Source organism: Mytilus trossulus, chromosome 2, assembly GCF_036588685.1.
Source record: "Mytilus trossulus isolate FHL-02 chromosome 2, PNRI_Mtr1.1.1.hap1, whole genome shotgun sequence".
NCBI lineage: Eukaryota > Metazoa > Mollusca > Bivalvia > Mytilida > Mytilidae > Mytilus > Mytilus trossulus.
In genome coordinates, this window is record NC_086374.1 from 4976851 (window position 1) to 4993629 (window position 16779).

At 30.0% G+C, this 16779-nt stretch overlaps 1 protein-coding gene across 11 annotated transcripts in view; it reads left to right on the top strand.

Annotated features, from left to right (window-relative positions):
- LOC134706328 (transmembrane protein 198-like) overlaps positions 1–16442 on the top strand; it is a 40623-nt gene extending 24181 nt beyond the window's left edge. For 3 of the 11 annotated variants that reach the window (XM_063565175.1, XM_063565181.1, XM_063565176.1), the window contains 4 exons: positions 9813–10084; positions 11193–11756; positions 12761–12891; positions 15311–16442. In XM_063565175.1, coding sequence (XP_063421245.1) covers positions 9862–10084; positions 11193–11756; positions 12761–12891; positions 15311–15439 — 1047 coding nt within the window. In that variant the 5' untranslated portion in view covers positions 9813–9861 and the 3' untranslated portion in view covers positions 15440–16442. The other 8 variants (XM_063565185.1, XM_063565179.1, XM_063565177.1 and 5 more) reach the window with 8 other exon arrangements.
- The last annotated feature ends 337 nt before the right edge of the window (positions 16443–16779 follow it).

Here is a 16779-nt window from a genome sequence, read left to right on the forward strand (position 1 = left end):
AGTGTGTAATGCTTGCCCAACTCTTTCAGTTTCACTTTATTTATCAGTCTTAAAAAAGGGGCATACAATTAATGTTTTCATTTTAATTTGCAATAGAATTCCCCATGTTAGCCTTAAACGTCTATAAAACACATTATTTAAATTTAAATTTAAAATATTTGAGTTGGTATGATAGTGGATCCATTTATTATATTATGTAACATTAGTGTGTAGGCTTGATCCTGTCATGATTATAAGGATTGTTCTGAATAACACACTTCAGTGACGCTATTGTTTTTAAAAAATAAACAGACTTCCGACTTTCTGGGAGAAATGGATTTATAGCTGGTCATTAGCATTTCATACAAATGTTATTTCAAGCAGGAGATAAAAATTTAATTGATATTTAATCTGTGTAATGAAAGTTTCAGTACTAATGTACTAATCAAGGAATATCTGTCTACCACATTGTGAGTTTTAATTGTTTTCTAAATAGAATTATCTGTTAGATCTAAAATCTAAATGATTTGTTTAAATATTTCCTTTTGTATAATTTTAAAGTTTGTAGCACTAAATTTCATGCAGATGTGTCAACCATTATCAGATGGGTATTAGGAATTCTTGAGAGCCTTTTAGAGAAATGGCTAGTATTGGAGCAATACATTACTTTGCTTACATACAATATCATGTATACTGCTGGCAGATTTTACAGTATTGTGTTCTGTCTCCTACTTTCATGTTGCTAACGTGACAGAGACAAAAATGAGTAACATTAGCGACATTTGGACATGTCACATGAGCAACAACATCTTTAAAAGATAAAATGTATGCACACAGTGATGTTTAATATATGCCTGGAGTAATAAAATTGTACAGTCTAGTTTAGAATTTCTAAATATACAGAATGTCATTTGCAGGCGTACTTTATATCAAATGAATACACAAGAAACCAAAAAAAAAGTAACGTTAGCGACATTTGGACATGTCACATGAGCAACAACATCTTTAAAAGTTAAAATGTATGCACACAGTGATGTTTAATATATGCCTGGAGTAATAAAATTGTACAGTCTGGTTTAGAATTTCTAAATATACAGAATGTCATTTGTAGGTGTACTTTATATCAAATGAATACACAAGAAACCAATTCGTAATAGTAACATTAGCAACATCTACTATCATGACATTACGCTTTGTTGCGAACGTCTTTTTGATGGACGGAATACATTTAAGGTCCTCTTGTAACAATATTACATACAACTGACCTTCTTTGCTTCCCCATCATGTGAAGGAACTGACTCCGAATCTATTTCTGCAAAGGGCGATATCGTAACTTCTATACAGGAGAGTTACAGATCTAAATATATGTTGCTCACGTGACACTGATTAGGACGGAAACCTCGAGCAGTAACGTTCGCAAAAAATAAAACAGCCAATGATATTGATTCCTCCAGTCCTTTGACCCCCTTACGTCATCCAAATTTAATATGATTGCTATTTTCAATTATTTATAAAACCCGGGATAAAAATAACTACAATGGCCTGTCTGAGAACCAACAAGAAAATTGCGATCGTGACATACCACAATGGACGGAAAAGATGTGACGTTAGCAACAATATTATTAAATTACCTTTTTTAGCCTTTACCAAAAAAAATCTGCCTTAAAGTTATGATTAAAACACAAAAGAAGACTTTTTATTAAAATATAAGTCCATGTTATTAGGCTCAACTTATAAATAATACTTCAAAATTCCACTCCAAATAAGCTGGATGTCAGTAAAGTAGGTCATGATGTCTATTCCATGTCCAATATTTTGAAATTGAAAACCCTCTAATTCTAACAAAAAACACAAACACAGAGTAATTTTTATTTTTATTTACTCAGAAAGACACATTTTATTCAATAACATATTGCATTACTCCATTACACAGTCTGTTTCACAGTTTCAGCAATTGCTTTTTTGATGGATACAAAAAAACAATAATTCCTTCTTATTGTAAAATCTGCCTGCTACATTTGAAATTTTGAAGAGATGCTCAAGGTTGACTGGTCATAGGTTTTCTGTGTGATTTGTTTTGAATTGGTTGAAACATAAATGTCAACAATTAAATGCTAATGATTTTGTAATGAATTAGATGTAGACCTTTTTATCATTAGAGCTGTATTAAACCAGGTCAGTGACCTTTCCTTGTACACAAGTTAAATTATAGCTTCATATAAAGGATGATGAATCCAGTAGTTAATCAGAATATATTTGATTAGTCTTTCTATTGAATAGAACAGGGAATAGTTATTGAACTGGTTACTATATAATACATTGATCGTTTTCCACTGCTAGTAGAGCAAATAAATCATAAATTACTATATCTGGCTATAGTTTATGTTCTTTAACAGCTTAGTGGATATATATATATATATCATAGTCATTGGTACATAGAACAGTTACTAACTTACTAAGTTAGAAATGTGCAAATCAGATTTAAATATGAAATATTTCTGTTTATTGGATTTTTTCTTTAAATTTTGTTTATAACCTTGGACTTAATCGGTGTGAAGGCCTCTCTGAATGTAAGTTGTCTTTATTATACAGTTGTAACATATTGAATAAGAGGGATTAGTAGACAATGCAGAATAATAATGGAAAGGTAACAGATCTGATGTTCTTGTATCTGAACTTTGCATTCATAAGAAAAGTGATGGGTTATCCATTAAATAAAAGTGAAAAACATAACTAAAAGGAGGCAAAATGTTATAATAAAGATATGCATTCTTATATAGCACATTGTAATATCATTCAGGTTAGGATAGGATATAAGAGCTAGGTTTGGGTTAAGCTTTAAATGTTAGAACATACATACAGGACTCAAATCTATGGCGTGTTCCAAATTTATGGCAGATCTCTTATCTATGGCAAATGTGACGTTACAAATGTCAAAAAGTCAAATCCATGGCAGGTTTTTGTTTTCTCCAAATCTGTGGCAGATCTTTTTCATAACCTCACAATTGAATAATATAACGACATATTACATTGTTGCAGCCGCTTATGCTGGCAGTATTCGTAGATTTGAACACCATTCCAGATGAAGGTATTTCCTTCGACAACTATATATATATGCAGATGTTTTAAAGGAAGATGTAACCAATTTTCTGAAAGAGAGACAAATTGTGCTGTTCCAGCAGAAGCCCATAATGAATAATTACATGCACCGCTGTTTTCAGTACCGGATATTTTATAAAAGCAGTTATAATAAATATTTTACGGCTGGCAAAGTTTATAAAATGTGAAAGATTATAATTTACCAGATATTATACCTATTTGATTTAAATCGTCATCAAATTGAAAAAGACAGTACATGTATTAATAATGAAATAACATCATACAAAATTCAAACTGTTTATTTATATTTATAATTTTTTTTTAAACCTGCCTTCTTGTTTGTTAAGGAACTTACTAGTTGGTTTAATGAATGGGTCAATAAACAGGTAACATGCACAATTGTTTGACATTTGCACAAAAATTGCCATAAATTTGGAAACAACAAAAATCTGCCATAGATTAGGAAATTGCAAAACTTGCCATAGATTAGGATTGTAAACACATCTGCCATAGATTTGGGATGGCATGAGGTCCAATTTGCCATAGATTAGGGATCTCCATAGATTTGGAACCCACCATAGAATTGAGTCCTACATACGTAAGAATAGGCCATGGATAGGATGCTATTATAAGTCTTATGTGATCCTTAAACTTCACATACTGAAGAAAAATTGAGAGGCATGCACATATAAACTGTGTTTAACATAAGTCAATGTACGGGAGAAATATTATGTTAAAAAGATAAAGTGTTGCCCAGCACCTGTGTTTTAAGTAAAAAAAAACATTGATTCTATTAACATAATCTCTCTGTTTTTTTGTTCTGATAATGTAATGAATTGAAAATTGAACATTAAGACATTATAGATATATGCATGATTGATGTACAGTTTATTTTTATATAGTGTATATATAGTGTAAAAAATACTATGTAGTCAGGGTTCATGCACCTTAAATTGACTTTTTATTTTAAAGAGACTTATATTTTCATGTCTATTCAGTTAAAAGCTTTGGAGTCAAGAACATAAATAAAAGAAAAAATTGACAGCGCCAAAACAAATCAAAACAATTACACTTAAAGAACCAATAGAAAATCACAAAAATAGCTTTACAAGCCTAAGAATACAAAACTGTTATCACTTTTTAAAGAAAAAGCTATAATTTGAGGTCAAAATATCTCAAAATAAATGTTTAATTTTTCACAAATGTTACAGAAATAAAATTTGAACCACAAGACAGTGTATATACTTCAATATGATACTGCTCATTAAAAACTTGCTTTCCTTTAAAAATACAACCATGGAAAGGCAATAAGTTATGACCATCGACTTGACGGCACTCAGAAAAATAAAGGGCAAAACCCTTTCCCTAAAAATATATTTGAGAAGGGCACTGTGTGCTTACATCATTGCTTACGAAACAATATTTTTGACAATATGTACTGTACTCTATACAAATTTGGTCTAAACATTCTTGATATTAGCCCTTTTGGACTGAACCTGGTTAATCTGGCAATATGGCGCCACAGTCAAGTTTTACTATTAAGACTTGCTTGATATATATGTTTTAATCAATCAAACTTTCAAAATTTTGATGATTTACAGGGCCAAAAGTTAAAGCCTAAAAATGTACCATATGCTTAGAAATTCTAACTGAACATGAGGCAGCTTTTGAGTTATTCATGTGAATTTGTCAGTTGTAACTCAGATGAAAACCCTAACTGCAAGGAATCATGTGTTTGCCTTTCTCTATCTATATCTAGTAAATATAGGCTCTGGAATAATGTTATCCTAACATCATTCTAAACATTTGAAAAAAAATTACAAAAATTGATATGAAAGATTGTTCATGGATTTAATTTCTGAGATTTCATCTGCAATATTTGAATGAGATAGTAGCCGAGTAAGATAGCAGATCTTTTAGTTAAATGGAGTTTAAAGTAGGAGATCCATGTTACTAAGTCTATGGTCTTGAAATTTGACATGTACTAAAAATGTAAAATGGTTAAGACTTTGATTTAAAAAATAAACTAACAGTTTATATAGCTGTCAAATGTATACATGATTGGTCTATATTTATATAGGGCAGTAAAGTTCATAAACAAACACTGAAAACTTCACACCTGGGCAGTTATAAGTACTGATATATTGCTAAAGTGTGTTTCCTTTGATCTCTTATCAAAATCAAGATTACAAAACAGTGATTATGTTTGGTTTTAATCTTGATCTGTTGGTGTTTTTAACTAAATGATGTTATAAGGTTGGCACCCCTGTGTCTAAGGTCTCAGAATGAGCTGACCATACATGATAGTATTGTTGATTAGTATGATATGGTAGAATGTTTACATTTCCTTTGTTATGAAGTTTAATGATGAGTCAGCCTAATGTAACTAGTCATGTCAGAGTAAGTCGTTTCTTTATTCACTTTTTTAAACTTTTTCGTTTAGTTCTAAAGTGTTTTTCATCAATATTTTTAATGAGTGCATATTTGAATATTAATTAGTGTACTTTGATAACAGATGAGTAATTTCATGTAGTAAGTATGAATCATTATATATAAACTATGAATTTCTATTTCTAGACAACATACAAAATATTCATTTCTATTTATTTTATTCTAAATTTAAAATGCAATGAATTTATTAGACATAACATAAAATATTTGTAATATTACTCTAGCAAATCTTATGTCAGCGGTAGATTTATTATCTTCCAGGATTACTGGCTTAATCTTGTTCTTGCACAGATTTTGTGCAGATGTTTTAAGAAAGTGAATAATTTCAATTTACTTGATTATGTCATCTATATAACAAAGAGTTTTTACAATTTAATGGCCTTCCTTTTGAACATAATTGGGTTAATTTGTATGTAATTAAACAAAAGGTTTTGTTGTTTAGATTTGTCAAGTGAAACGGATTGCCATGTTATACACTTATAGTTTATAAAGTAGTTTGTGGTGTTTAGTTTGATCCTCCCTAATTCTTTTGAAGAAAACAAATTGCTGGTGATTTATAAACTTGTGTCTTTGTTTGTATACAGTAGTTATTTTGATAAGTTTCCTGCTTTGTTGAAGACAGATTGTTCTCAATACCAGATACAATCTTCAGATGTATATAAGGTTGGTAATGATATTTTCAAAATAACTGAAGACCGCAATATTCTGAACCATTGTTGTCATAATCTGTGACTGCATTATGAATTATCTCCCCTGTTTAGTAACTTGCACTGCAGGTTTCACAAAGAGCAAGCACCTGTTGCTAGATATATCAGTTTTATGGTAACTATATACTATGGTATATATCCCTCCAGTTATTTTTTCACATGTAATAATTACAATTCTTAATAACCTGAAGGTTTTTAGGATACTAAATAGTTTGTGGTGTAAAACAGATTTTAAAGAGAAAAGCTGTTTTATTTTAGAATTGATAACCACCTTTTAAGATCAATTAAAAGATTGTCTAGTTTTTATTATCAGATTTAATAGTTTTAGTGAAAACATGTATTTGCACTTCAGTAATGGCAATTACATGTAAAGTAGTTTGAATTAATACTTTGAATGAATAACGGAATTAGAAAATCATTGCTAAGTGACTGGGGTGAAGTTTTATTACAAAAAAATTGAAAAAAGGAGGAGAAAAGATTTTCACTGTTAGTGGTTGTAATGAGTTGGGTAACTACTCTGTAATTTAGTGTAATATTGTTTATGGATTATAAACACAGTTTCAGGTAAGTAACCTGTATAAGATTCAAGAGTTCATGGCATTGTGAATTTTGTCTTTATTCATTTTATCTTGGCACTCATACCACATCTTCTTACATCTAATGAACATTGTTGAATGCTTACATACTAAATGAAAATAACTGTAAGCAAAGTTGTAATGTTACATATATCTGAACAATATGTCAAATTCCAAACGTAAACAAAGACATTCAAGTAATTTCTTTATTCTAAATTATAGCAAGTTTTATTTGGATAGTTTGACAACATTTCAATCAAAGTTTGATTTAAATTGGATAAATTTCTTGAGGGTAAGGAATTAATTATGTAGCTATCAATCTTGTATTACTCAATCTGCAACACCTGATAGAAATAGCCTGCAGGTTTATAATCTGTATCAGACATCTTAGTAATTACATTATAACCTATAAGTAGTAATTATATGTACCTATCAAAGTCAATCACCTGTTCAATGCTTCATTTAGTGTATTCTGGACCCATTTTGGATTTTATCATTTCCTTAATGTTACTTTGGAAACTAGCAAATGAAATTATGGAAGTTAGCATATATATAGAATTAGACCTTGAAACTTTACACCATTTTCAATATTATATATTAATCTTAGGTAACAAACAGATTTTTATCAAGGAAAACAGATGACGAAGTTAGATGTATAATGTAATATATTTTTCTTGATTTCTTTATTATTGATCTGCATCTTTGTTTATAAAATAACCCAACTCTTTCCACAAAGATAATTCAGGAAAATCAGGCATCTCAACCTACCTTAGTCTATTTTCAGACTTTTTATAATCATAATAGTCTGTCATTCAAATAAACCCAAATACAACTGCCATTCCATGTTGACTGGCAGCACAGTTGACATCATTGTTATATCTCCAGGAACAAATTTGGCAGGCCAGGTCAAACAAAGTGACACAATTTTACAGATTTCTGACAAAACTGACTTGACCTGATCATATAATACCTCTTCATGTTTCTGGTCTATCTATGGATGCATTTAGGATAAAAGTAAACAGGAAAGGAGATTTGGAAAAAGTATCGTGGGCCAGTTCTGGGCTAAAATCAACCAGATGTTGAAATCAGGGTATATGCAGGATTGGAGCGAACAGGAGTATGAAATGAAAAAAACAATTTGATTTCTGAGTTCATAGATGCAAGAAAAAAGAACATGAGTTAATAATGCTTGCCAGGAAAACTCAGATAATCCTTATTCAAATAATATCAAAGTTGAATGCACCTACAAAGTCAATCTATGGGGTTTATAAGAGGTCCCCCAGGATGATATTTTGTACCAAGTTTGTCTATCAGTGTAATCTGCAAAGTTGTTTGGAATTTTTTTCTCTGGACCCTTACTTCTGCTTGATGTCTGACCTGTGACCTTCAAAATCTGTAGGGATTTTCATTCAATGTTGGCATGGTATTTTTATTTGTACAGGTGGACAAACAGTAATAATATCCTCTGGCTCCATGTTATGGTCTTTTGTCTAACATATTCTGATTATAAAACAATACTTTTTAAAAAGATAATGTAATGAGGAGAAAATATAATCAATATTTGTTGATTTCTGTATATTGTTTGGTTAAAACTGAAACATTTTTGATGGCTTAATGAAGATTATTCTTTAGTTGAATGAATGAATGTTTTGTGTACTGTAAGCATTCCTGCTTTTGTTTTCAACAAAACCATTTGATCATTTCTTTGTACTCATATCAAGAAATGTCAATTTAGCAGTAAATGCAGATTGTTTATAGTAAACAGAGATTATATTAGTTATTTACTGTTGTTACTGGCGATTCATCAACTTGTTTCATAATATTGAATCAAACCTGTCAATAGATAATTACCCAGAAATCTATTTTATATGAAACAGACGATTATGTAACTTGTCAGAAATTTGACATTTCGTTTACAATGTTGAACTGGACAGATTTGCACTGATATATAAATTATTGATAAGTTATGGATTGCAGTTGAACAGTAAGCTTAAATTCATATAGGATTGTTGTGTCAGTCATAATGATAAAATGTGATTATTTAATAAAATCTTGCTGACTTCATTGTAATTACTCCAGCTGATCTCATTAACCAGAACAGTTTCAGTAGGAGGGCAAACATTTAACATTAACTGAAAAAAATATACATTTAGAGGATTGAACATGATAATTGTTCAGCTCTGGAAATTGAAAATGAGATTTTCTTTCTGGAGAGGTTTTAGTTGTGATTCAATTACACACAAATTTAGTAAGGAGAATATTGAATGATTATCAAATAGCTTTTAGAGGAAATTTTATGGATTGAATTGATTAGTTCTGATCATGTGATAGCATACTGCTGGAGTAGACCATAGATGTAATACCTGTCTAGGAGTAGATATTGGTGTTCATTGCTATTTAATGTATGTACATTCATATTAGTTTATCATTGGATTATTAAGTTAGAAGAGGTTAAAGTAAGTACTTGTAGTAGATGAATATCAGCCTAGTCATAGCAAAATATCTCCCATCATCCTACCCATTTGACATGTTTGATAGTATTTTGGTAATAGGAAAGTATTTTATCAGATCTAAAATCGAATTTGTTTCAACAGCCATATATATATATATATTAATAAGGAAATTTTCCAAACTGAATTTCATTTGAACTATTTATATTCCTCTGAACTGACACACATTGATGGCCTATTGGTCTGATTATTTTGTCAACAATAGATTGATCAATTATCAATCAAAGCAAGGATATATTACAACCAAAAAACCCAAAACCAGGAAACCAACATTGTCTGGTAAACAAAAAACTCTTCTATTTATAGATATAATCAGCAATATATACAAATTTAAATATGATATCAAATGTTGAATCGCTTGTTCACTTGAAGTTAGTGGTTGATCATGTCACCAATAGTCTGTTTTGTGAGGATATGGAATTAGATGTGCCTTGGATAAACTACTTTATTATGTTTAAAACCTATTATATTTACTGATTTATTAATTTCAGATGACCAGCTTCTAGACCTAGTATTAAACCTTAGGGATATAATACCACAATGGATGGAAGGATTCTATTACGAAGGTTGTTACAGTCCTCCACACCAACAGTATACATTGATGGGGATCCAGAGGAGAATTCTACTGTTATAATTCCCTCAACACCGAAGCCTGTAACACATACACTTAAGTCATGTGACCACATAGATACGGATTATGATGTAGCACTTGCGATAATCTGTGCCATGAGTTTTATTTTTGGCATAATATACACATTCTTTGGTTAGTATGATACTATGTTACAAGAGGTTCAAATAGAATCTTATCAGGGATAAAATTGCTCATCAGAAAATAAAAGCAAAGGAATTCACACAAATTTCTATGAAATATGGTAGTTATATGTGCTAAATAGAAGACAAATTCCAATCCACAAATAGTATTTAATTGTCACAGTGAAATCTATCACAAGAACAATTATTTAATACTTCATGTAAAAATAAAAAGATGTGGGGTAAATCATAATGTGACAACAATAGTAAAATAATAGAATCTTAGAATGTTGTAAATATGATTGGTTTGTCTTCAAATATTGATATGAATAGTGACAATACATGTCAATACAGGGCATATGTCAACAAGACAGTAACCCAACAACACCATGAAATCAGGGTCAGTGGGTCAATACAGGGCATATGTCAAAGAGACAGTAACCCAACAACACCATGAAATCAGGGTCAGTAGATGCTCACATTTTGGGTTTCTTTAATGCAGATATTACATTCAATTAAGGAAAACTGACATCTTAGACATAAAACCCTTAAAATAATCATGATAGTTCAGATTATGTTTGTACAAATTAAAAAGTACTAGATTATCATTGATCATACAAAAAACACACTGACGGGCCAGGCCACAGGGGTGCATATCATTGATATTTTGGAGTGGAAATATATGCCAGTCGACTGGTATAAACACAATGTATTAAGCATACTAGACTTGCTACAATTCCCTTTCTTTTATTTCTTTCTTACAAATTAACATGTTTACTGAAAACTGCCAGTATACAATGTCCTGCAGATGTCAGTATAATGGTAATCTCTTAGTCTTAGTTATAGCAGTAAAAGTGTTAAAGGGGAATCATTGAAAAAAAATAATAAGAAGAAAAGGACCTGTAGCATGTCTAAATGCATACCAGTCGACTGGCATATTTTTCAGCCCTCAAAATATCTGTAATAGGCGCCCCCCTGTGCCTGAATCTGAAACCACCACAAAATAACTTTAATGGATAATGAACAAAGATCTTTTAAACAACAAATGTTTTGTAAAAAAAAAGAAAGATATATCATGATATCTTCTGTTTTGGTTTAACATTATGCTTTTTGTTTTGCAGGTTACAGATTTTTTAAAGCCGTTATGTTCCTAACAGGATTCATCTTCATATCAGTTCTTACATATTTAATACTTTCGGAACAGGATATTTTACCCCTGGGAGGAGAAATTGGAGTAGCAGTAGGTGCTGGACTTATACTTGGCATAATAACAATGTTAGTGCAATATATTGGACTATTCCTCACAGGATTTCAGTTTGGATTATCTATTGCTATGTGTATTTTAGTTGTTTTAGAACAATTTTACCATCCAACTACACGATGGATTCCAATTTCTATTTTATGTGGAGTTGGACTATTTTTTGCTGTGTTGACATTGAAATTCCAGAAAACATTTACAGTTTTAGGAACTAGTATATTCGGTGGTGCTTTAATGATATCTTGCCTGGACTACTTTATAGAAAAGTTTACAATGTTGATATATATATGGGAGAGAGCTAAAGGTGATTTATCTGACCATGTGTGTTGGTACAGCTGGGTGTTGTTGGGTTGTTGGCCGTTTTGTTTTATAGTTGGTGCCGTAGCCCAGTGGAGAATTACAGGACAAGGTTATGATCATAGAGATAGTAAGTTTAATTGAATAGTCATTGAGATTTGATATGCAGCAATGAATAAGGGTTTTAAACATGCTGATTACCAAACAAAACATAATACCTAAAAATTCATTGACTATTTCAGAACTTATTGTTTGTTTCAAATTTATTTCTTTTTTATAAGCAATGACAACCCATAAACCTTTTTTAAATATATACTATTGTCTTTTTACCATGTTAATAGATCTACAATCAACAGACATTTTTTTTAAATTTAATGGTTATATTATATAACCTGCATGTATTAAACATGTTAAAATGAAGCTAAAATGTATGTGTAGTCAAATACATTTTCATTTTACTATAAATCAGGGATTTGCCACTGTACTTAGTGTAAATATTATATGCTGAAATATAAATACCTGGCAGCCTGATTATAGTGTGAAACAGTCTAGAATAAAAAAAATACAAGTTTTGTTCTTTATCTGCAATCTGTGATAATTTAAACAATGTCCCCAAGTTGCTTGGTCTGCCAAGGAATTTGTTGATAATTATTTATGTGTAGCTATGCAAGGGTTTGAATTATATTTTCATATACCAGTTAGATTTGAAATTAAGTAATTTGTTTCTTGCTGAGATATTACAAACATGATATGGACAAGTATTACATGTAAACATATTTTAATATTATACAAACAAGTGAACAATTATTACATGACATATTTTTTTTCTACAGTGACAAATGATTGAAATAAGCCACACATTTAAAAGAAAACCAACAACACATCTTTACTCTTCATATACCATGTGTACTGTAATGGGACATTTTGATATTTTTTATCTGAATTAAACAGGATTTTCCTCAATATCACAAAAATTAAAATAGCATTTTAGTCCAAAATGTCAAAATCGCAATAATAAATTCATGCAACAATTTCTGAATTTACAGTAATTAGTTTCTCAGATATAAAATATATGCTGCACCTTATAAAACCAGATGTCTTTTTGTTGTCATACCTATCCTATCTTATAAATAGCTTCAGTGGGTAGAAAGAACAAAAAAGTTAGTTTACAGAAAGTGAGGAGACGACAACATGAACCTGACACACAGTCCAGATACAGACACTTATATAAAGCTAGACGAACTACTGGGGATGTCATTTCACAGGTTTGTTTACACCTTTCTTAACATTAAAACATTTACATTACATTCATACACCGGACTCAGACTTCTTTTAAACTGAGTTTTACTGTGTGTATTACTGTGTTTCTTTATTCTTCATTGGCTAGAGGTAAAGGGGGAGGGTTGATATCTCATAAAACATGTTTAATCCCGCCACATGTTTGCTGTATATAAGGTCAAGGTCATAATTCAGAGAACTTTGTAGATTTCTATTTTGAGTTTGTTAGTCCTTGTTTCCTATGTATCATTTTCTGAAGCTTGCTCACTTAAAATGTTTAGTTTAGTTTTCCTCTGAAACTACTGGAAACAACTTGGTCACAACCATCCTTGGGGTATTAAGGTTTTAGGAGTATGTCCATGACCCCCTGTGATCAAATGACCTCCAACGCTAAGAATAGAGCTAATGATAAAATGTCTAATGAATATTTTGCCCTAAAATGATGAGTTATACCAACTTTTGCTGTTTAAGCTTTTATATGGAAAACTATGATAGATACCACTTCTTGCAGTGTTTGCTATTGAAGGATGATTTAATTAACCCAAATCTTGTGTTGTTTGCAAAAACTTAAGTAGGTAGAGAGAAATTATCACCAAAACATGTGAAATGAGGTATACAAATAAGTTTACATGGCTGAAATTGTCAGTTTACTCCTTTTAAAATAGCAGGCTCCTTAGAGCTTCTAGATGAGTTCTGTATATACAATATACTGAAAAGAAAAGACACACTTTGGTGTATCAATAGACAATGAATGCAAATTATTCATGAATATGCTACACAAAAGTGAAATGTTGGCCCCTATGACATGTCAAAACTTACATTTTATTAGAGTTGAAAGGAAACTAAATTTGCCAAATTTCACATTTTTATAAAGGTTAATATAGGCATTTTACATATAGTAAATATGTGGTCAAAATAAACCTTATAAGAGCTATATAAAAACCTTTAAAATATGCCAGGAGGAATACATCTATCTTACAATCTGATAAATCTTGATGACAATATTTGAAACAGTTCAATCTATTAGATTTACTAGAAAACTAATCTTATGTATAAAATTAGTTTTTCTAGTAAAACTAATATCTTGGGCACAATTCAGCCAAGATACTTAAAAGTATTAAACAATTTGAAAGATCTGTTGTTTGAAAAAAAATCCAAAAAAAATTCTTTATTATGATTTTCATAAAATTTGGAATTAAGTGGATGTATTGTGTCAGAAACAAAAAGAACCAAAGCTTTTAAAAAAACTTGTATTTTGTACCGAGCAAAAATGTTATAAAATAAGAAAAAAATGTGTTAACAGAAAAATAATTACAAATTGACCTATGTTGCACAGATACCAAAGCTGAACACCTAACCATATTACAGAATGTTTTTATAGTTAGGTAGGTAGTGCAACTTTATTTAGTTTAAAATAATCAGGGGGTAATTAATCATGGTAATATATTTTTTAAAAATACATGAATTTCAAAATAGTGAGTGATGATAACAATTCTAAAAATAAGACAACTCTCCAGCAGAGATCATATAAGACATGGGTGTAAGCTAATAAGTCTTGTTGATGATGTAAATGGATGGTAATTATATATGCTATGTTTATAATGAATGTGATGCTGCTTCTGGTGCATGGTCAATAAACACTAAATATACTGGTTTATGTGACTACATGTTTTATTAACTCAATTTATATTTCATGGTTTTTTTAGTTCAATGTATTTCTTTTTTTGTTGTTGTGTATTGTCTATTGCAATTGTCTGATATAAAAAAAATCAATGTACTGGCTATGTCTATAATTGGTCCTCTATTGAAAATGAAATCTTGTACATAAGAGCTACATCTAATCTACAACATTAGATTTAAAATAGATATATAAGTTAATTAATAATGATTGCAATAGTTTGATAGAAAGCAATCTGAGATTACACTAAAATGTTGACCAGAAAACTTCATCTTTAAAATGCTAGATTTTGATAAATTAGAAATTGGGAGACATTCAACTCTATCCCATGGCTTATATTCTAGATCCTTTTAGATGCTTGATTATTTATGTGTATTATTATTTTTTTAAACTGATGGTTTTGATATGTTTATAGCCTCATAGTTAATTACTTTCAATTTAAAGAAAATTTAGTATATTAAATTCAATAACACAAATACAAGGGTAATAGAGCAGATTGTTACTTCAGTAAAAAACATACTCAACCTTGGCTTTGCCTCAGTTGACTGATCAGGTTAACAATACTCTATCACTATCTATGCTGTGTGATATTTATTTATTGTCAACTCACAAGTACTTTTATGTAGACTGAATTTGGGAAATTTTAATAATTTTCATATCATTAATAATATAATGATATATGACATATATTCTAACATTCAATGAATAAAATATTATTTCCTTTGTAGAGTTACTTGCAGAACATACAGGAAAGATTTTCACCATCCCTGAAGCGACATAGTCACACACCCATCCCAACAGAACCAAGTCAAACAGAATTAGATAGTGCTAGTACAACTCTTACACAGATTTCATGATCTACAACTAAACATTGACAAATAGTCATTTAAATGGTATCTGACATGTGAAACCTTAAATGTGAACTGACATGTGAAACCAATAACAGTGCTGAATGCGAAGAGCCATCTCATATGGGAGCTTTATTGTAATATGTGTTTATATGAGAGGAGCCATTTCATGTGGGAGCTTTCTTGTAATATGTGTTTATTTCTAAGTGTAAGCTGACAATTGAAATTCAAACAGAAATATTACTTGTGCTTGGTTGTACAAGCAGTTATTTAGGAAATTGACACAAATGGTGAAATACTTGAGTTGAATGATGAAAAGAGAAGCAAAAATATGTATTGTTAATATTTATGGGTAAACAAGCTGAAACTTACAAATACACAAATATAAATACTGTTACTATTCATACAAATCAAATTTTCTAAGTAAAATGTAAATGTATGAATTTAACAAACAAGACTTCAAATTGTTGAACACGTTAACTTAAGTGATGATATTCACTCTCCTAACTACCGGTAAAAGTAAATTTGTGCAGTGACAGTGTGAGACTATGTATAACAATGATCAAAGGGACACAACTCCAGAATATCTTTGAATGTCTTTTAAAGATTTAGGATTATTTCGAGAATGGATTATATTTTTTTTAAAGTATTTTCTTTGTGTAACTTTCTTTTATGATATGTTGGTCTTTATTATGAAGAATGCATACGTTACAAGCTGCTGACAGATGATGTGTTTAGTATCTGATCCAATGGAATAAAGTGAAATTAAATGATAGCTACATGTGAATGTTTTTTGTTGAGGCAGTTTAGTCACAAAGGTATTCCTTTGATTAGTGTTAATTAATTTGAGATTACAAAGTAACACACTATGAACTTTTGTCTTATCTTTGGAGTCATTTTCCTTCAAATCAATTTAAATTTAAATATATAAATTTTTATGAAACTAATTTTGGGATCACAGTAAAAACATTGATTACTTGTATTATTTTTAGTAGGCTAATTTCAAGACAATGAGAGATAACTATTTTTGAATATGACACAACATTAATCATTAACTAGATTTTTAATGAATTTTTTTATATAATATAGTATTCATTACAAAATATATATATTATATATTATATATATTTTGTAAAATGGTTGTAAGAATTTAAATATATTCTTGCTTCCATGTGAAGAATTGTGGATGTTAGAACATATGATATAAATTGTATTTGCATAATAGATATCAGGGTATTGTAAACTGAAAATGAGATCTCATTATCAGATTTAAGTTATGTTGAAGTATACATTAGTTAATTGTATGTTGATAATTTTGTTATACCGGTATTTAGAATGAATGAAAAGAA